The sequence below is a fragment of the Puma concolor genome, chromosome B4 (genome assembly GCF_028749965.1).
Source record: "Puma concolor isolate L17-30 chromosome B4, mPumCon1.1.hap2, whole genome shotgun sequence".
In the NCBI taxonomy this organism is placed as follows: Eukaryota; Metazoa; Chordata; class Mammalia; order Carnivora; family Felidae; genus Puma; species Puma concolor.
Genome location: NC_141673.1, coordinates 88,894,044 through 88,908,251, shown reverse-complemented (window position 1 = coordinate 88,908,251; position 14,208 = coordinate 88,894,044). Strand labels below are relative to the sequence as shown.

Genomic DNA, 14,208 nt, shown 5'->3' with positions numbered 1-14,208 from the left:
CTAAAACCAAAGACAACAGACAAAAAGAATACTATAGGCCAATATCCCCAATGAACAAAGATGCAAAAATCCTCATCAAAATATTAGCAAACCATATTTAACAATACATTAAAAAGATCATTCAACAGTCAAGTGGAATTGATTCTGGGGATACATGGATAATTCAATACTGGCAAATCTATTACATATTTATAAGAGGAAGAGTAAAAACCATATCATCTCAACAGATGCAGAAAAAGCATCTGACAAAATTCAACATCTGCTCATGACAAAAAGTCTACAAAGTGAGTTTAGAGGGAACACACCTCAACATAATAAAGGTCATACGTGAAGAATTTGCAGCTTACACTTAATGATGAAAACCTGGGAGCTTCTCCACTATAATCAGGAGCAAGACAAGGATGTCCACTCTCATCACTTTTGTTCAACATAGTACTGGAAGTACTAGCCACAGCAACCAGAAATAAAAGAAACCCATGTTGGTAAGGGAGGAATTAAAATGCCACTATATGTAGGTAAAAAGAACTATGCAAAGAAAACCCTAAAGACTTCACCAAAAGGTATTAGAATGAATTCAGTAAAGTTGCAGGATACAATATTAATACACAGAAATCAATTATGTTTCTATACACTAATAATGAAGTAGCAGAAAGATAAATTAAAAACATAATTCCATTTACAATTGCACTACACATAATAAAATACCCAGGAATAAACTTAACCAGGAAGGTGAAAGAACATGTACTTTAATGAAAAAAAACAATGATGAAAGAAATTAAAGATAACATAAGCAGATGGAAAGATATTCCATGCTTATGGATTGGAAGAATACTGATAAAATTCCTAATACACAGAGCAATCTACAGATTCAATGCAATCTCTATCAAAATACCAATAGCATTTTTCATAGAACTAGAATAATCCTAAAATTTGTATGGAACCACAGAAGACCTCAAATAGCCAAATAAATCTTGAGAAGGAAGAACAAAGCTGGATTTCACATCCCAGATTTCAAGATGTAGTAGAAAACTGTAATAACCAAAACAGTATTATACTAGCACAAAAATAGATGCAGATCAATGGAACGGAATAGGGAGCCCAGAAATAAATACACACTTACATGGTCAATTAATCTATGACACAATGCAAGAATACACAATAAAGAAAAAGTCTCTTCAATAAATAGTGTTGGGAAAACTGGACAGCTACATGCAAAGACTGAAACTGAACCACTTTCTTACACCATACATAGAACCAAACTCAAAATGGAATAAAGACCTAAACGTGAGAGCTGAAACCATAAAATGCCAGAAGAGAACATTAGGCAATAATTTCTTTGACATCAGCCATAGTATAATTTTTCTGAATATGTCTCCTAACACAAGAGAAAACAAAAGCAAAAATAAGTTATTGGGTCCACACCAAATAAGCTTTTCCACAATGAAGAAAAACAAAACTGAAAGATAACCTACTGAATGGGAGAAGATATTTGCAAATGACATATCCAATAAAGGGTTAGTATCCAAAATATGTAAAGAGCTTATAAACTCAAACCAAAAAAGCCAAATAATCCAATTAAAAAAATGGGCAGAAGACCTGAATAGACTTGTTTCCAAAGAAGACTTACAAATAGCCAACAGACACATGAAAAGATGCTCACCATCACTAGTCATCAGGGAAATGCAAATGAAAACCACAATGTGGGATCACTTCACACATTGCCAGAATAGTTAAAATCAGAAACACAAGAAACAAGTGTTGGTGAGGATGGGGAGATAAGGGAATTCTTGTGCACTGTTGATGGCAATGCAAATTGGTACAGTCACTGTGGAAAACAGTACAGAAGTTACTCAAAAAATTAAAAATAGAATTACCATACGATCCAGTAATTCCACTACCAAGTATTTACCCAAAGAAAATGAAAACACTAATTTAGAAATACCTATGCACTCCTATTTTTACAGCCAAGATATGGAAGCAACTCAAGTGTCCATTGTTGACACATGAATGGATAAGAAGAGTGGTATACATACACAATGGAATATTACTCAACCATAAAAAGAAAGATCTTGCTATTTGCAACAACATGAATGGACCTAGAGAGGGTATTATGCGAAATAAGTCCAAGACAAATACCATAGGATTTCACTTATATGTAGAAACTAAGAAACAAAGGAATAAACAAAACCCAGAAACAGAGCCATAAATACAGAACACAAATTGATGTTTGCTAGAGGGGAGAGAGGGTAAAATGGGTGAAGGAGAGTGGGAGATACAGCTTAACAGTAATGGAATGAATAAGTAATGGGGATGAAAGGTACAGCACAGGGAATGTAGTCAATGGTATTGTAATTGCACTATATGGGGACGGATGGTAGCCACACTTATAGTGGGCACAGCACAATGTATAGACTTACCAAACCACTGTGTTGTACACCTGAAAATAACCTTATATGTCAACTATACTTCAGTGAGGAAAAAAGTGAACTCAACAAATGCCTTTACATCAGTTATCACACATTTTCTTGCATGCTTCATCAAAATGTTGAGCTATCAATACACAGTGACATTGCAAACACATTTAGAGATAAAAATTATTAAATGACCTAACAAGTTTTAAAAACTCCTATTCCAAAACACAGTTATATGTTCTGTTACTTTCCTGTTGCTTATCATAACATTACCATAAACTTAGTGTCTTAAAAAAACACAAATTTATTATCTTACATTTCTATAGGTTAGAAGTCTGACATGGGTCTCCCTAGATTAAAATCAAGGTGTCAGCAGGGATGGATTTCTTTTGGAGGCTCTAGGGAAGAATCTGTTTCCTTGTCCTTTCCAGTTTCTAAAGACTGCCTTAAATTCCTTGGTTAATGCCCCGGTTTCCTCCATCTTCAAGGCCAATAAGTATCATTCTGACCTTTCCTGCTTCCTTCCACATTTAAGGACCCTTTGGATTATACCGGACTCCTCAAACAACCCAGAGTTATATCCCTACTTTAAGGTTGATTGTCAACCTTAATTCCATTTGCAATCGTAATCCCCTTTTGCCATGCAAGGTAGCTTACTGTTTACAGGAATTTGGATTTAGACATCTTTGGGGCACTGGTCTTCTCCCCACCATGTAAAATTTTTTCCATATGTACCCTAAACATTGCTTTATGAAGTTGTCAGAGATTCACTTTGAAATTCAGTATTTTGCAACTATTAAATAATCTTCCTGATTAGCAAAGCAGTTTCTTTTACAGTATCAGTTTCACTCTAAATCGCAAAATGTAGGGGCGTCTGGGTGGCTCAGTCGGTTAAGCGTCCAACTTCGGCTCAGGTCATGATCTCACAGTTCGTGGGTTCGAGCCCCGCATCAGGCTCTGTGCTGACAGCTCAGAGCCTGGAACCTGCTTTGGATTCCATGTTTCCCTCTCTTCTCTGCTCCTCTCCTGCTCACACTCTGTCTTTCTCTCTCTCAAAAGCAAAGTAAACATTAAAAAAAAATTTTAAATCGCAAAATGTACTTCTTGGGAGTCTACTGGATGTCTAATGAAATTTTCATTTTCCTATTTAACTAGATTATTGTACCCTCTATAGGAAAGAAATGGCATTTTTGTCCAGCTACTGCTTATCAGTTCAAAATTTTTGAGTAGTATAAAGATAACTAATACTAAGAAGCCATTGGGGAATTATATGGTCTCATTAAAACCACCCTAAATGGCCTTAAAATTTATTTCTTATGGAGAAGCTTAACTATGTTCTTATTTCATCAACCCATCAGCTGGTGAGATGATACATTACTAAGCTCAATTCTCAAAACCTATTATATACACCTTTTCAAAATTATAAAGCATGTCGCTGTATGCCAGTGCCAGAGAGAAAAAGCTTAAGTTCATTGTCAATTTATATCAAAACTTTCAATGAAAGAGGGGATGAATGAAATAGGATTAAGAGGTATCGTCTTCTAGTATATAAAGATAACTATATAAAGATAACAGCAGGATATAATGTACAGTAGAGGGAATATAGTCCATAATATTGTACCAACTCTGTAGGGAGACAGAGGGCAACTAGACTTCTTGTGGTAACCATTTTGTAACATATGAGAATACTGAATCACTATGTTATAAACCTGAAATTAATACAACATTCTACTTCAATTATTCTTCAACTAAAAAAATCAGCATCTTAGTATACTTGTTTTACTTAAAAACTACAAAAAAAAAAGTTTTGGAGGATTATCAGGTAGAGAGAGAGAATATATTTTCTTGAATTAAGGCAGATCCTAAGAGTTCATTTACTGGCTCCCATCCTTCAGACACTTGCTTTTCAGGTTTATACTTGATACTCTACCAGTGTATTTACTTAGTGAACAAGTACTCAAAGTAATTACTTAGACTTTCAAATTGTGCTTATGTTTAAATGCAAGTAAATAAAAAAGTTAAATAAAAAAGGTATGTGGCTTACTTGGTTATGTTTTGACAACATGACTCCATCTCATAAAGCTTCTGTTGTCCCACATTTTCCATCACCGCCATTGAACTTATTCTGAATATATCTCCAAAGCTGTAATACAAAATACAGTCGCTTTCATGTCATCTCAGCTGGTAGTGTGAGAAATCTTGAGATTGCATAGCTACTTAAAAATTTCAAAATATGCAAAAATAGTATGTATAAAATCAGGTAGGAATGCTTTATAGTCTAAATATATCACATCTACAAAGTTCAGAAATGTGAAAGTTAATTTGTAACAGCTTCCCTCAAGTTATAAAAAGAAAAAATGACTATAGAAACTTAATCTACTTTATGAGTTAACAAATATATACATAAATAATACAGTTATTGAAGTTATAGATTAGAGACCACTAATTAAAAATTCAGAAGGCAAAGATGGGACACCAAATTATCTTAGCAAACATAGGAAACAATTCATAACACTCCAATACAAGTAAAATAGGCACTTAAGTAAAAAAAACTGCAAAAATGACTTCATTGTTCTAAAAATACTAGCTAATAATGAAGATTCAAAATACAGAATTATTAAACATCATCTATAGTGTGCTCTCTAGAAAAGCTTTTTTAAAAGTTACTTCTGAAGAGGAGTTATACATACCTGCACATCCTTGGTAACAATTCAATAGATTTACTCACTGATGAATAACAAACCTCCCATGTTATATTAATTCCCGTATCAAATGCAACCGTGGCCACGACTATCTAATCTGTTTTTACACTTTATGTTAATTAAATTAAGTTAAAATATTTTTAATGTTTTTTTTTTTTTTTTTAATTTATTTTTGAGACAGAGAGAGACAGAGCATAAGCAGGGGAGGGGCAGAGAGAGAGGGAGAGACAGAATCTGAAGCAGGCTCCAGTCTCCGAGCTGTCAGCACAGAGACCGACACGGGGCTCATACCCACAAACCGTCATGACCTGAGCTGAAGTTGGACGCTTAATCGATTGAGCCACCCAGGCGCCCCATCATTCTATAATTTTAGAACCAACTGAATTGTAACCAAGGCTCTACTTCAGTAAAGGGTTTAAATTAAAAAAAAAAAAAAAAAAGAGCCACAGAAGCATACCTTAGAAACATTTAACATGGTAGCTGAAATTCCAAATGTTTTAAAACCATTAACTGGTCTTCCCTAAGAGAGATCAATGGGCAAATCACAATGGTAAAACCTAAAAGAAAAAGTAACTACCTTAAAATTTACACTTTCTCCAGAATAAGTTTCTACCACTCACCTGAGGGCATCACGCATTAATATACTTCCTATTTTTTAGCCTCATTAATAGAGGCAATAAACAAATGATCATTAACCAAATAAGCAAATAGAAGATTACAGGGAAATCTCCTCCTTTATTCAATACTATAAAAATAGGGGCGCCTGGGTGGCTCAGTCGGTTAAGCATCTGACTTCAGCTCAGGTCATGATCTCACAGTTCGTGGGTTCAAGCCCTGCGTCGGGCTCTGTGCTGACAGCTCAGAGCCTGGAGCCTGTTTCAGATTCTATGTATCCCTCTCTCTCTCTGCCCCTCCCCTGTTCACGCTCTGTCTCTGTCTCAAGAATAAACTAACATTAAAAAATAATAATAAAAATAGGTATCATTTTGAATTTTTACGTTATCATTTTTTAACAATCAGTATTGGTAATCTCAGCAAAATAACATAAATGTAGTCAAATACTGCCCAGTTATATCAGGAAAAAATTACTACAAAGCTTTCCAAAGAAAAGATAGCAACCTGTATAGTTAAGAATGGTAGTTACATAAGCGTTCTTCCACACTCACTGTACCAGATTAATTTATGCTGAGTAGAAACTGATGAATAGTTTATTGACTGAAGTTTTTTTTTTTTAATATTTATTTTATTTGAGAGAGAGAGAGATGGCATGAGCAGAGTAGGGGCAGAGAGACAGAGAATTCCAAGCAGGCTCTACACTGGGAGCACTCAATGAGATCATGACCTGAGCAGAAATCAAGAGTTGGATGCTCAACTGACTAGGCCACCCAGGCACCCCTTGGCTGAAGTTCTGAAAGTATATCCCTTTCTCTTATTACTGAAACTGTCTGCAGCTATATAGCTATTCTACATTATTAAAATTGCTGACCTCTGTAGTTTGTTCCTTAAAATAACCTGAGACAGAGAGCAGATAAATTAAAAACTATACTCAGATTCAGACTTTATCAGGGATTTTACCATCTCAAATAGTCTCTCTGCTGTATTTTCACATTCTCCCTCATCAATGGTAACTTGTCATCACATTTAAACATGGGCAAGCCTCTCTCATCTTTGAAAAACCCTGGATAACTAATTTAGGGCACCCTCTCTTTTTCCCTTCACAGCAGTTCTTTCCAAAGAATATCCCATTCCTTAGCCCCCCATCCTCAATTTCTCTCCCCTCTCTCTCCATTCCCATGTAAATTCTTTCTCCAATTGTACCCTACTTCAGTGAACAACTTCACCATTTGTCCCAGCCTAGAATTTGGGCATCATTCTAGACTATCCCTTCTCCTACCCCCATCCAATGAATACCAAGTCCTTCTAAATCTACCTCCTAATTATTTCTATAATTCCTCCGTCTTCTAAACCACAATTCTGGCAAGTCTCTTACCGGTATAAAACCCTTCCATGGTTTCCCACTAACCTAAGGAAGATTTTATAGTATCTTTCAAGACTCTTTCCACGTGCCTTGCCCCTCACTGCCTGCCACACTGAAATTCTTCCAGATTACTGATATTCCCTACACACATGTTCTTACTTTTGGGCTCTCAGAAATACTGCTCCGCTGAATGAACACTCTTCCTTACTCTGCTATCCTTTCTTTGCCTACTTATCCTTCAGCTTTTAGCTCAAATGCCACTTCCTCAGACAGCCTTCTCTGGACAGCCCCTAGACCAGATCTTTGCACTGACTTAATTCCCTATTAACACCTTTATCACAAAACCTTTACTGCAATTGCTTGCAATTACCTATACTCACTAGACTGGGGTCAATAAACTAAGAACTGGCTGCTTGTTTGGGTAAATAAAGTTTTAATTTTCATCTAATATTTTTCTACATGGTTTATGTAGGTTGAGTAGATTAATGATTAAGATTTAAAGAATCCCTACACTTTTCTCTGTTAATTTTCAATGTCTACAAGAACTGTTTTTCATTAACTTTTTTTAAAGTTTATTTATTCATATTGTAAAACAGAGATCAATAGGACTTTAATAGCTAGAGAGGAAAAATCAATGCCTGGCTTCAAAGCTTCAAAGAATAGGCTGATTTTCTGTTAGGAGCTAATAGAGCCAATGCTCATTTACCATTCCAAAACTCATAGGGGCAAGAATTATGCTAAATATACTCTATGTTCAGTAAGCCTGAATGACAGCACATTTGTTTATAACATGTTTACTAAGTACTTTAAGCCCACTGTTGAGACCTAGTGCTCAGGGGGAATAAAACAAAGAAAGATTTTTTCCATTGATAGTGCATCTGGTCACCCAAGAGCTCTGATGGAGCTCCATCTCTGATGGAGATGTCCAAGAGATTCATCTTGTTTTCACGCCTGATAACACAACATCCATCTGCAACCCATGGGTCAATACATCATTTTTGACTTTCAAGTCTTATTATTTACAAAATACATTTCATAAGGCTATAGCTGCCACAGATAGGGATTGCTCTGATGGATCTGGGCAAAGTCAATTGAAAACCTTCTGGAAAGGATCTGCCATGCTAGATGCTATTCAGAAAATTCATTATTCATGGGAAGAAGTCAAAATATCAATATTAACAGGAATTCAGAAGAAGTTGATTCCAACCCTCATGGATGACTTTGAGGGTTCAAGATTTCATTGGACAAAGTCACTGCAGATACAGTAGAAACAGCCAAAGAACTAGAATTAGAAGTAGAGCCTGAAGACGGGAGTGAACTGCTGCACTCTCATGATAAAAATAACAGGAGTCATCTTAGGGGTGAGCGAATAAAGTGGTTCTTGAAGATGCTGTAAAAATTGTTGAAAAAACAACAAAGGATTTAGAGTATTACATAAACTTACTGGTTAATAAAGGAGCAGCAGCAGGTTTTGAGAGGACTGGCTCCAATTTTGAAAGAAGTTCTACTATAGGTAAAATGCTACCACATGTACAGAGAAATCATACATGAAAAAAAGGAAAAGCCTACCAATGTGGCACACTTGATTGCTGTCTTGTTTTAAGAAATTGCCACAGCCATCCCAACTTTCAGCACCCACCACCCTGATCAGTCAGCAGCCATGAACATCGAGGGAAGATGCCTGACCAGCAAAAATACTACACTCACTGAAAGCTCACTGAAAGCTCATTTTTCAGCAATAAAGTATTCTTTTTTTTTTTTTAAGTTTATTTACTTATTTTGAGAGATAAAGAGGGGGAGAGAGAGTGAGTTGGGGAGGAGCAGGGAGAGAGAAATCCCAAGCAGGCCCCCACGCTGACAGTAGAGCCTGAAGCAGGCCTCAAACCCATGAACCGTGAGATCATGACCTGAGCTAAAACCAAGAATTGGATGCTCAACTGACAGAACCACCCAGGCACTCCAGCAATAAAGTATTCTTAATTAAGATATGAGCATTGTTGTTTGAGACATTCTATTGCAAACTTAATAGATCACAGTATAAATATAATTTTTATATGCACTGGGAAACCAAACAATTCATTTGCCTTGCTTTATGATATTGGCTTTATTGTAGTGGTTAGACACAAACCCAAAAGATCTCTGAGGTATGCCTGTATCACCAGAAAAGTAGGGAATATATGTGGGAGTAGATTCTAAGGATACTAAATCAGAGTGAACAGAGCAAAATAGGTAAAAAGCTAAATTTACTGATACAAAAATTCTGGCTTAGTGCATTAAATACAGTGGCCAGGAGTGGCTCTAATAATTTACTTAGCTGTTTGCCAGAAACCTGGCTCCAATGATGAATGTCAGAAAGTTGGGCTGGAATGACACAGGTGTAGATTCCAATCACACTGAAGTGCTAGAACTTCCTAGGTATAGTCTAAAAAGGGAGTCCAGAGGCTTAGGGAGATGGGAATGCTAGAGTGGATTATCAGGTAGATTACTATCTACTCTCTTGCTGTGTCCACCAGGAAAATCCAGAGGACACTCCCTTCACTAAGGTTGTGAAAAATACATTAATAAGGGGAGCCCCAGCATCCCTGAAGAACTCATAGTGGCTGTTCTCTTTAAGCTAGGAATGATAGTAAGGAAAGTATTGCCTTTGAACTAGGTCAACAGAATCAACAAGAATGATGGATTCCAAGGTATGGGAGCTAAATGGTAGCAATTCAATTCATAACCAAAGAAAAGGTACATGTGTTGCTATAAGAGGCAAGAGAACAGAAGCAGTAATCAGAATAGTCCACAGAGAACTCTGGCATTGGCTAGTTGGTCATGATGTCCTTGAAACAGATTACTCAATCTGAATATGCAGAATACAAAGCCCTGATTCTGGTAAATGGAAGTTTGACCTGAATCACTACAGAGTTAGAGTCCTTCAACCAGTTCCCAGAAATGACCCAATTTATAGACAAAGAGTCCCTTGAATAAAGTGGAGGTTGGGACGCTTTGAGGAAGAATTCTATTACATAACTAAAATTTTATGTAGTAAGTCTTCACACTAGTATTCTCCAGAGGAACTTATCAGAGTAATTACGTACTGGGGAAAGGAAAATAACTTCTCAGAAATTACTGGACATTAACTCTGAAATGACAGTTTCTGGAAGACTAAAATGCCATGGTGATCCACCAGTCAAAACACGGACTGGACTTTATAAAAGTCACATGATCGATGCAGTTTTGCTCAGGTTCATTACAGAGTGGGCCCAGGAGGTCCTCTAACCTACTCTACAGTTATTTCCCCGGTTCCAGATCATATTATCAGAACAGACATATTCAGCAACTAACCAAATCCATGTATTGGTCCCCTGGCCTATGACTAAGGACTATTGTGGTAGGAAAGATCAAGTAGATGCCAGTATAACTGCCCTTACCTACCAAAACAGTGAATACAATACCGTTTGTCCCATAGATAGGATTCTTGGGTCTAGGGATCAGGGTGGAAATGGGAGTGGCTCCTCTTACAATTGCCTCCTAGTGATCCACCAGTGAAATGCTTGCTTCCCATCCCTGAAATTTTGAACTTTGCTGGTTTAGAGGTCTGGGGCACCTGGGAGGCTCAGTCAGTTAAGCGTCCGACTTTGGCTCAGGTCATGAACTCATGGTTGGTGGGTTCGAGCCCCACATCAGACTCTGTGCTGACAGCTCAGAGCCTAGAGCCTGTTTCAGATTCTGTGTCTCCCTCTGCCCCTTCCCTGAAGAGGCCTACAAAACCCAAATACAAGCAAACTGCTAAGGCAAGTCCACACACCAGGCAAGGATGTGTGACTAATTAAGATACTTGCTGAGAGCAAAAGAATAAGGAATGGGAAACTGAAGAAGACAGTTATAAAATAACATCTAATGACCACATGATCAAGTGAGAAACAGGACTGTAATAACTATAAGTGTTTCTTATTTTCTTGTCGTTGGTGGTATGTATGTATGTATGTATTTAGGTCCCTTTTCCTATTTTCCTAACATCTAAATAAAATGTGTTAATAGTAGCTGACTTCACATCTCAGGAGTTAAGTTAGAGGATTACCAAAGAAGGATGTGATTCAGCAGGAAGAGGAATGAGCATCATCCAAAGATGAATAACAAGAACCTGTGCCCTTTTCGGGGGGAGAGGAAGAGTTTATCTTTGGTTGTACAAGGGACAGTTGTTTCCTTGGACTGCCAGATATATGGAAGGTAGAAGTGAAAGAGTGCCCTTGTTTTCCATATGTGAAAAGGTTAATTAAGGCCAGGATTGATGACCTCACTGGCACAGGGCAGCACCGAGCCCACAACTCTGGGTGCTGCTAGATATTCTCGGGGAAAGAGCAGAGTCTGCAGCTCCCCCAGATGCTGTTGGTTCTCCTTCAGCTTCTCTGAACCCTCAGCCAAGCAGTATGCCAGTCCATGTGCATGTACACCCACTCCTGAATCATCCACACTGGAGACTGTGAGGCACTGAGACTAATACAGGTTCTGCTAAGAAACACGATTCACGATTCACAGGTTGCAGTTTGCCTTTGCACCCCCACTGTACATCACCTTCTCTTCCTGACCGCTGGCGTGGACTTCAGTGCCACACACACAGGTGACAAACACCAGGGAAGAGCTTGACCACTTCACACAATCACATAAGGTTAAATCCCTCCAGTAAATCCCTTGTATCATGCATAGTGCCTCTGCTTCTCTGATCAAACCCTAACTGACAGAGAACTTCCGATCCAAGATGGCAACATAGAAGACCCTGAACTCATCTCCTCCACAGACACAACAAATCTACACCTATTAACAGAGCAATTCCTTCTGAAGAACTGCAAGGAGACTGAACAGCTTCTGCACAACAAAAGATAGAGCACATGAAAAACAGCAAGAGACACACACTGTAACAAAGAAAATTCCCAGCCCCTATGCTGCAAACTACAGTGGGAAAGGATACTATTGAAGGGCCGGGAGCAGGTTCATCTGCCCTGGGACACAGAAAAACAGCCACAGTTTGGAAGGGAAATTAGAATATAAAGGAACCAGCCTTAGGCCACTACCAAATGGTGGGGCAGCTCCTAGAACTCTCTCCAGATCTGAGGCGCTGGCAAGTGCCATGGTTAACGTTCCCAGTCCACCTTGACAGCACAGACGGGAGCGGGTTCCAGAAGCCATAGCTGGCCTGCTGCCTCTGCAAGCCCTGGTCATACTAGCCCTGAACCCCGTAGGACACAGAAAAAAAGCCACAGTTTAACAGAACAACTGAAATATAAAGGATCCAGCCCTAGAACTCCACCAAATGGCAAGGGAGCTGCTGGAAATCTCTGGATTGGAGGGCCTGGTGAGTGCCAGATCCTGTGTTCTCTTCCACCTTGCTAGCATGGATGGGAGCACAATCCAGGCACCCTAGCTAGCCTACTGCCTCAGTGAGCACTGGTCCCTAGTCTACACCATCCCAAGCCATCCTACCAAGGCAGTCCCAACGCAATGCACACTGCAGCACCCTGGTCAGCGCTCACTACAACTACAGCCAACCTGCCAAAGTGACACAGGCACAAAGCACCTGGGAACCACGCAGACCTGTACCATGTTGACTCCAGATGATATGTGCTAGGACACCACAGTGCACAGCACTCCAGGACCTCCTGGCTCTTGCTCTCTTCTGCTCTAGCCACTCTGTGGCTCTAGCCACAGAGCACCACAGGAATCTCTGCCTTGCACCCGCCTTGGTTACAGCCACCTTGCCCAGGAACCACCGATTTGGGAGTGCCCTGGGAGACTCCCTGCCCCCATCCCGCCTCACGGCCCCACAGGACACAACATGTGCGGAGCATCCCAGCACACCCTGGGTCATGCCCACTTCAGCTCCAGCCACCCCATGTAGGTGTCCCCTATGCTGAACACCCTAGGACACCCTGGCTTGCACCCACATCAGTTTCAGCTCTTGTGTCAGGGTACCATCTGTACAGAGAGGACTGCCCAGGCCAATGGCCACCTCAGCTTTGGCCATCCCACCAAGGCAGCACCAGCACAGAGGACCCCAGCATCCCTGGCCCATGCCAGGCAAAGCTCCAAGTCAATGAAAGCCACTAGGCACACACAGTCTGCACAGGGGACAACCACACATATACATAGGACTATTCTTTCAAGTTTAGGAGATGTAGCCGCTCAGCCTAATTCACAGAAACAAACACAAAAAAGTCCAAAAAAAAAAATGAGGAGACAAACCATATGCTCCATTTAGGAGAAAACAAAACCTCAGATAAAGGACTAAATGAAATGGATATGGCAAATCTACTTGATGAAGAATTCAAAGTAACGGTCATAAAAATGCTCACCGGACTAGAAAGTAGAATGGATAAGCTCAGTGAGAACTTCAACAAACAGATGGAAAATATAAAAGAGAACCAATGAGAGCCAAAGAATATGGTAACTGAAATAAAATACAATAGATCACAGGAAGCCGAAAAACAGTCCAGCAATCTGGAAGACAGGGTAATGGAGAACACCCAACCTGAATGTTTTATTTTATTTATTTTTTTCATGTATTTTTGAGAGAGAGAGAGAGAGAGAGAGAGAGAGAGAGTGTGTGTGTGTGTGCGCAGGCAGGGAAAGGGCAGAGAGAGAGGGAGACACAGAATCCAAAGCAGGCTCCAGGCTCTGAGCTGTCAGCACAGAGCCTGATGCAGGGCTTGAAACCATGAACTGTGAGATCGTGACCTGAGCCAAAGTCAGAAGGATGCTTCACTGACTGAGCCACCCAGAAGAGAATAGGGGTGCCTGGGTAGCTCAGTTGATTAAGCGTCTGTCTCCCGATCTCGGCTTAGGTCATGATCTCACGGTTCATGGTTTGAACCCCATGTCAGGCTCTGCACTAACAGCACGGGGCCTGCTTGGAATTTTCTGTTTCTTTTCCTCCTTCCCTCCCTTTCTCTTTCTCTCTCAAAAATAAATAAACATTTAATAAGAGGATAGATTCAGGGTCCTCTGTAACAACATTAAGCATAGTAACATTTGCATTAGAGGGGTGCAAGAAACAGAAGAAAGGGAGGAAGGGGCAGAAAACTCATATGAAGAAATAATAGCTAAAATAGTTCTCTAATATGGGGAACAAAACAGA

General features: G+C 39.4%; 1 protein-coding gene across 15 annotated transcripts in view; it reads right to left on the bottom strand.

Moving 5' to 3' along the window:
• Positions 1 to 14,208, bottom strand: part of LOC112867626 (uncharacterized) — a 173,095-nt gene that overhangs the window by 24,620 nt on the left and 134,267 nt on the right. For 12 of the 15 annotated variants that reach the window (XR_015253757.1, XR_015253756.1, XR_015253759.1 and 9 more), the window contains exon 2: positions 4,456 to 4,554. The exons of the other annotated variants lie outside the window; for them this stretch is intronic. Coding sequence is in view for 7 of the 12 variants with exons in the window: in XM_086713924.1 (XP_086570050.1) it covers positions 4,456 to 4,554 (99 nt within the window). In the remaining 5 variants the exon portion in view is untranslated. The remainder of the gene's footprint in view (positions 1 to 4,455; positions 4,555 to 14,208) is intronic. 15 annotated transcript variants of the gene reach the window in all.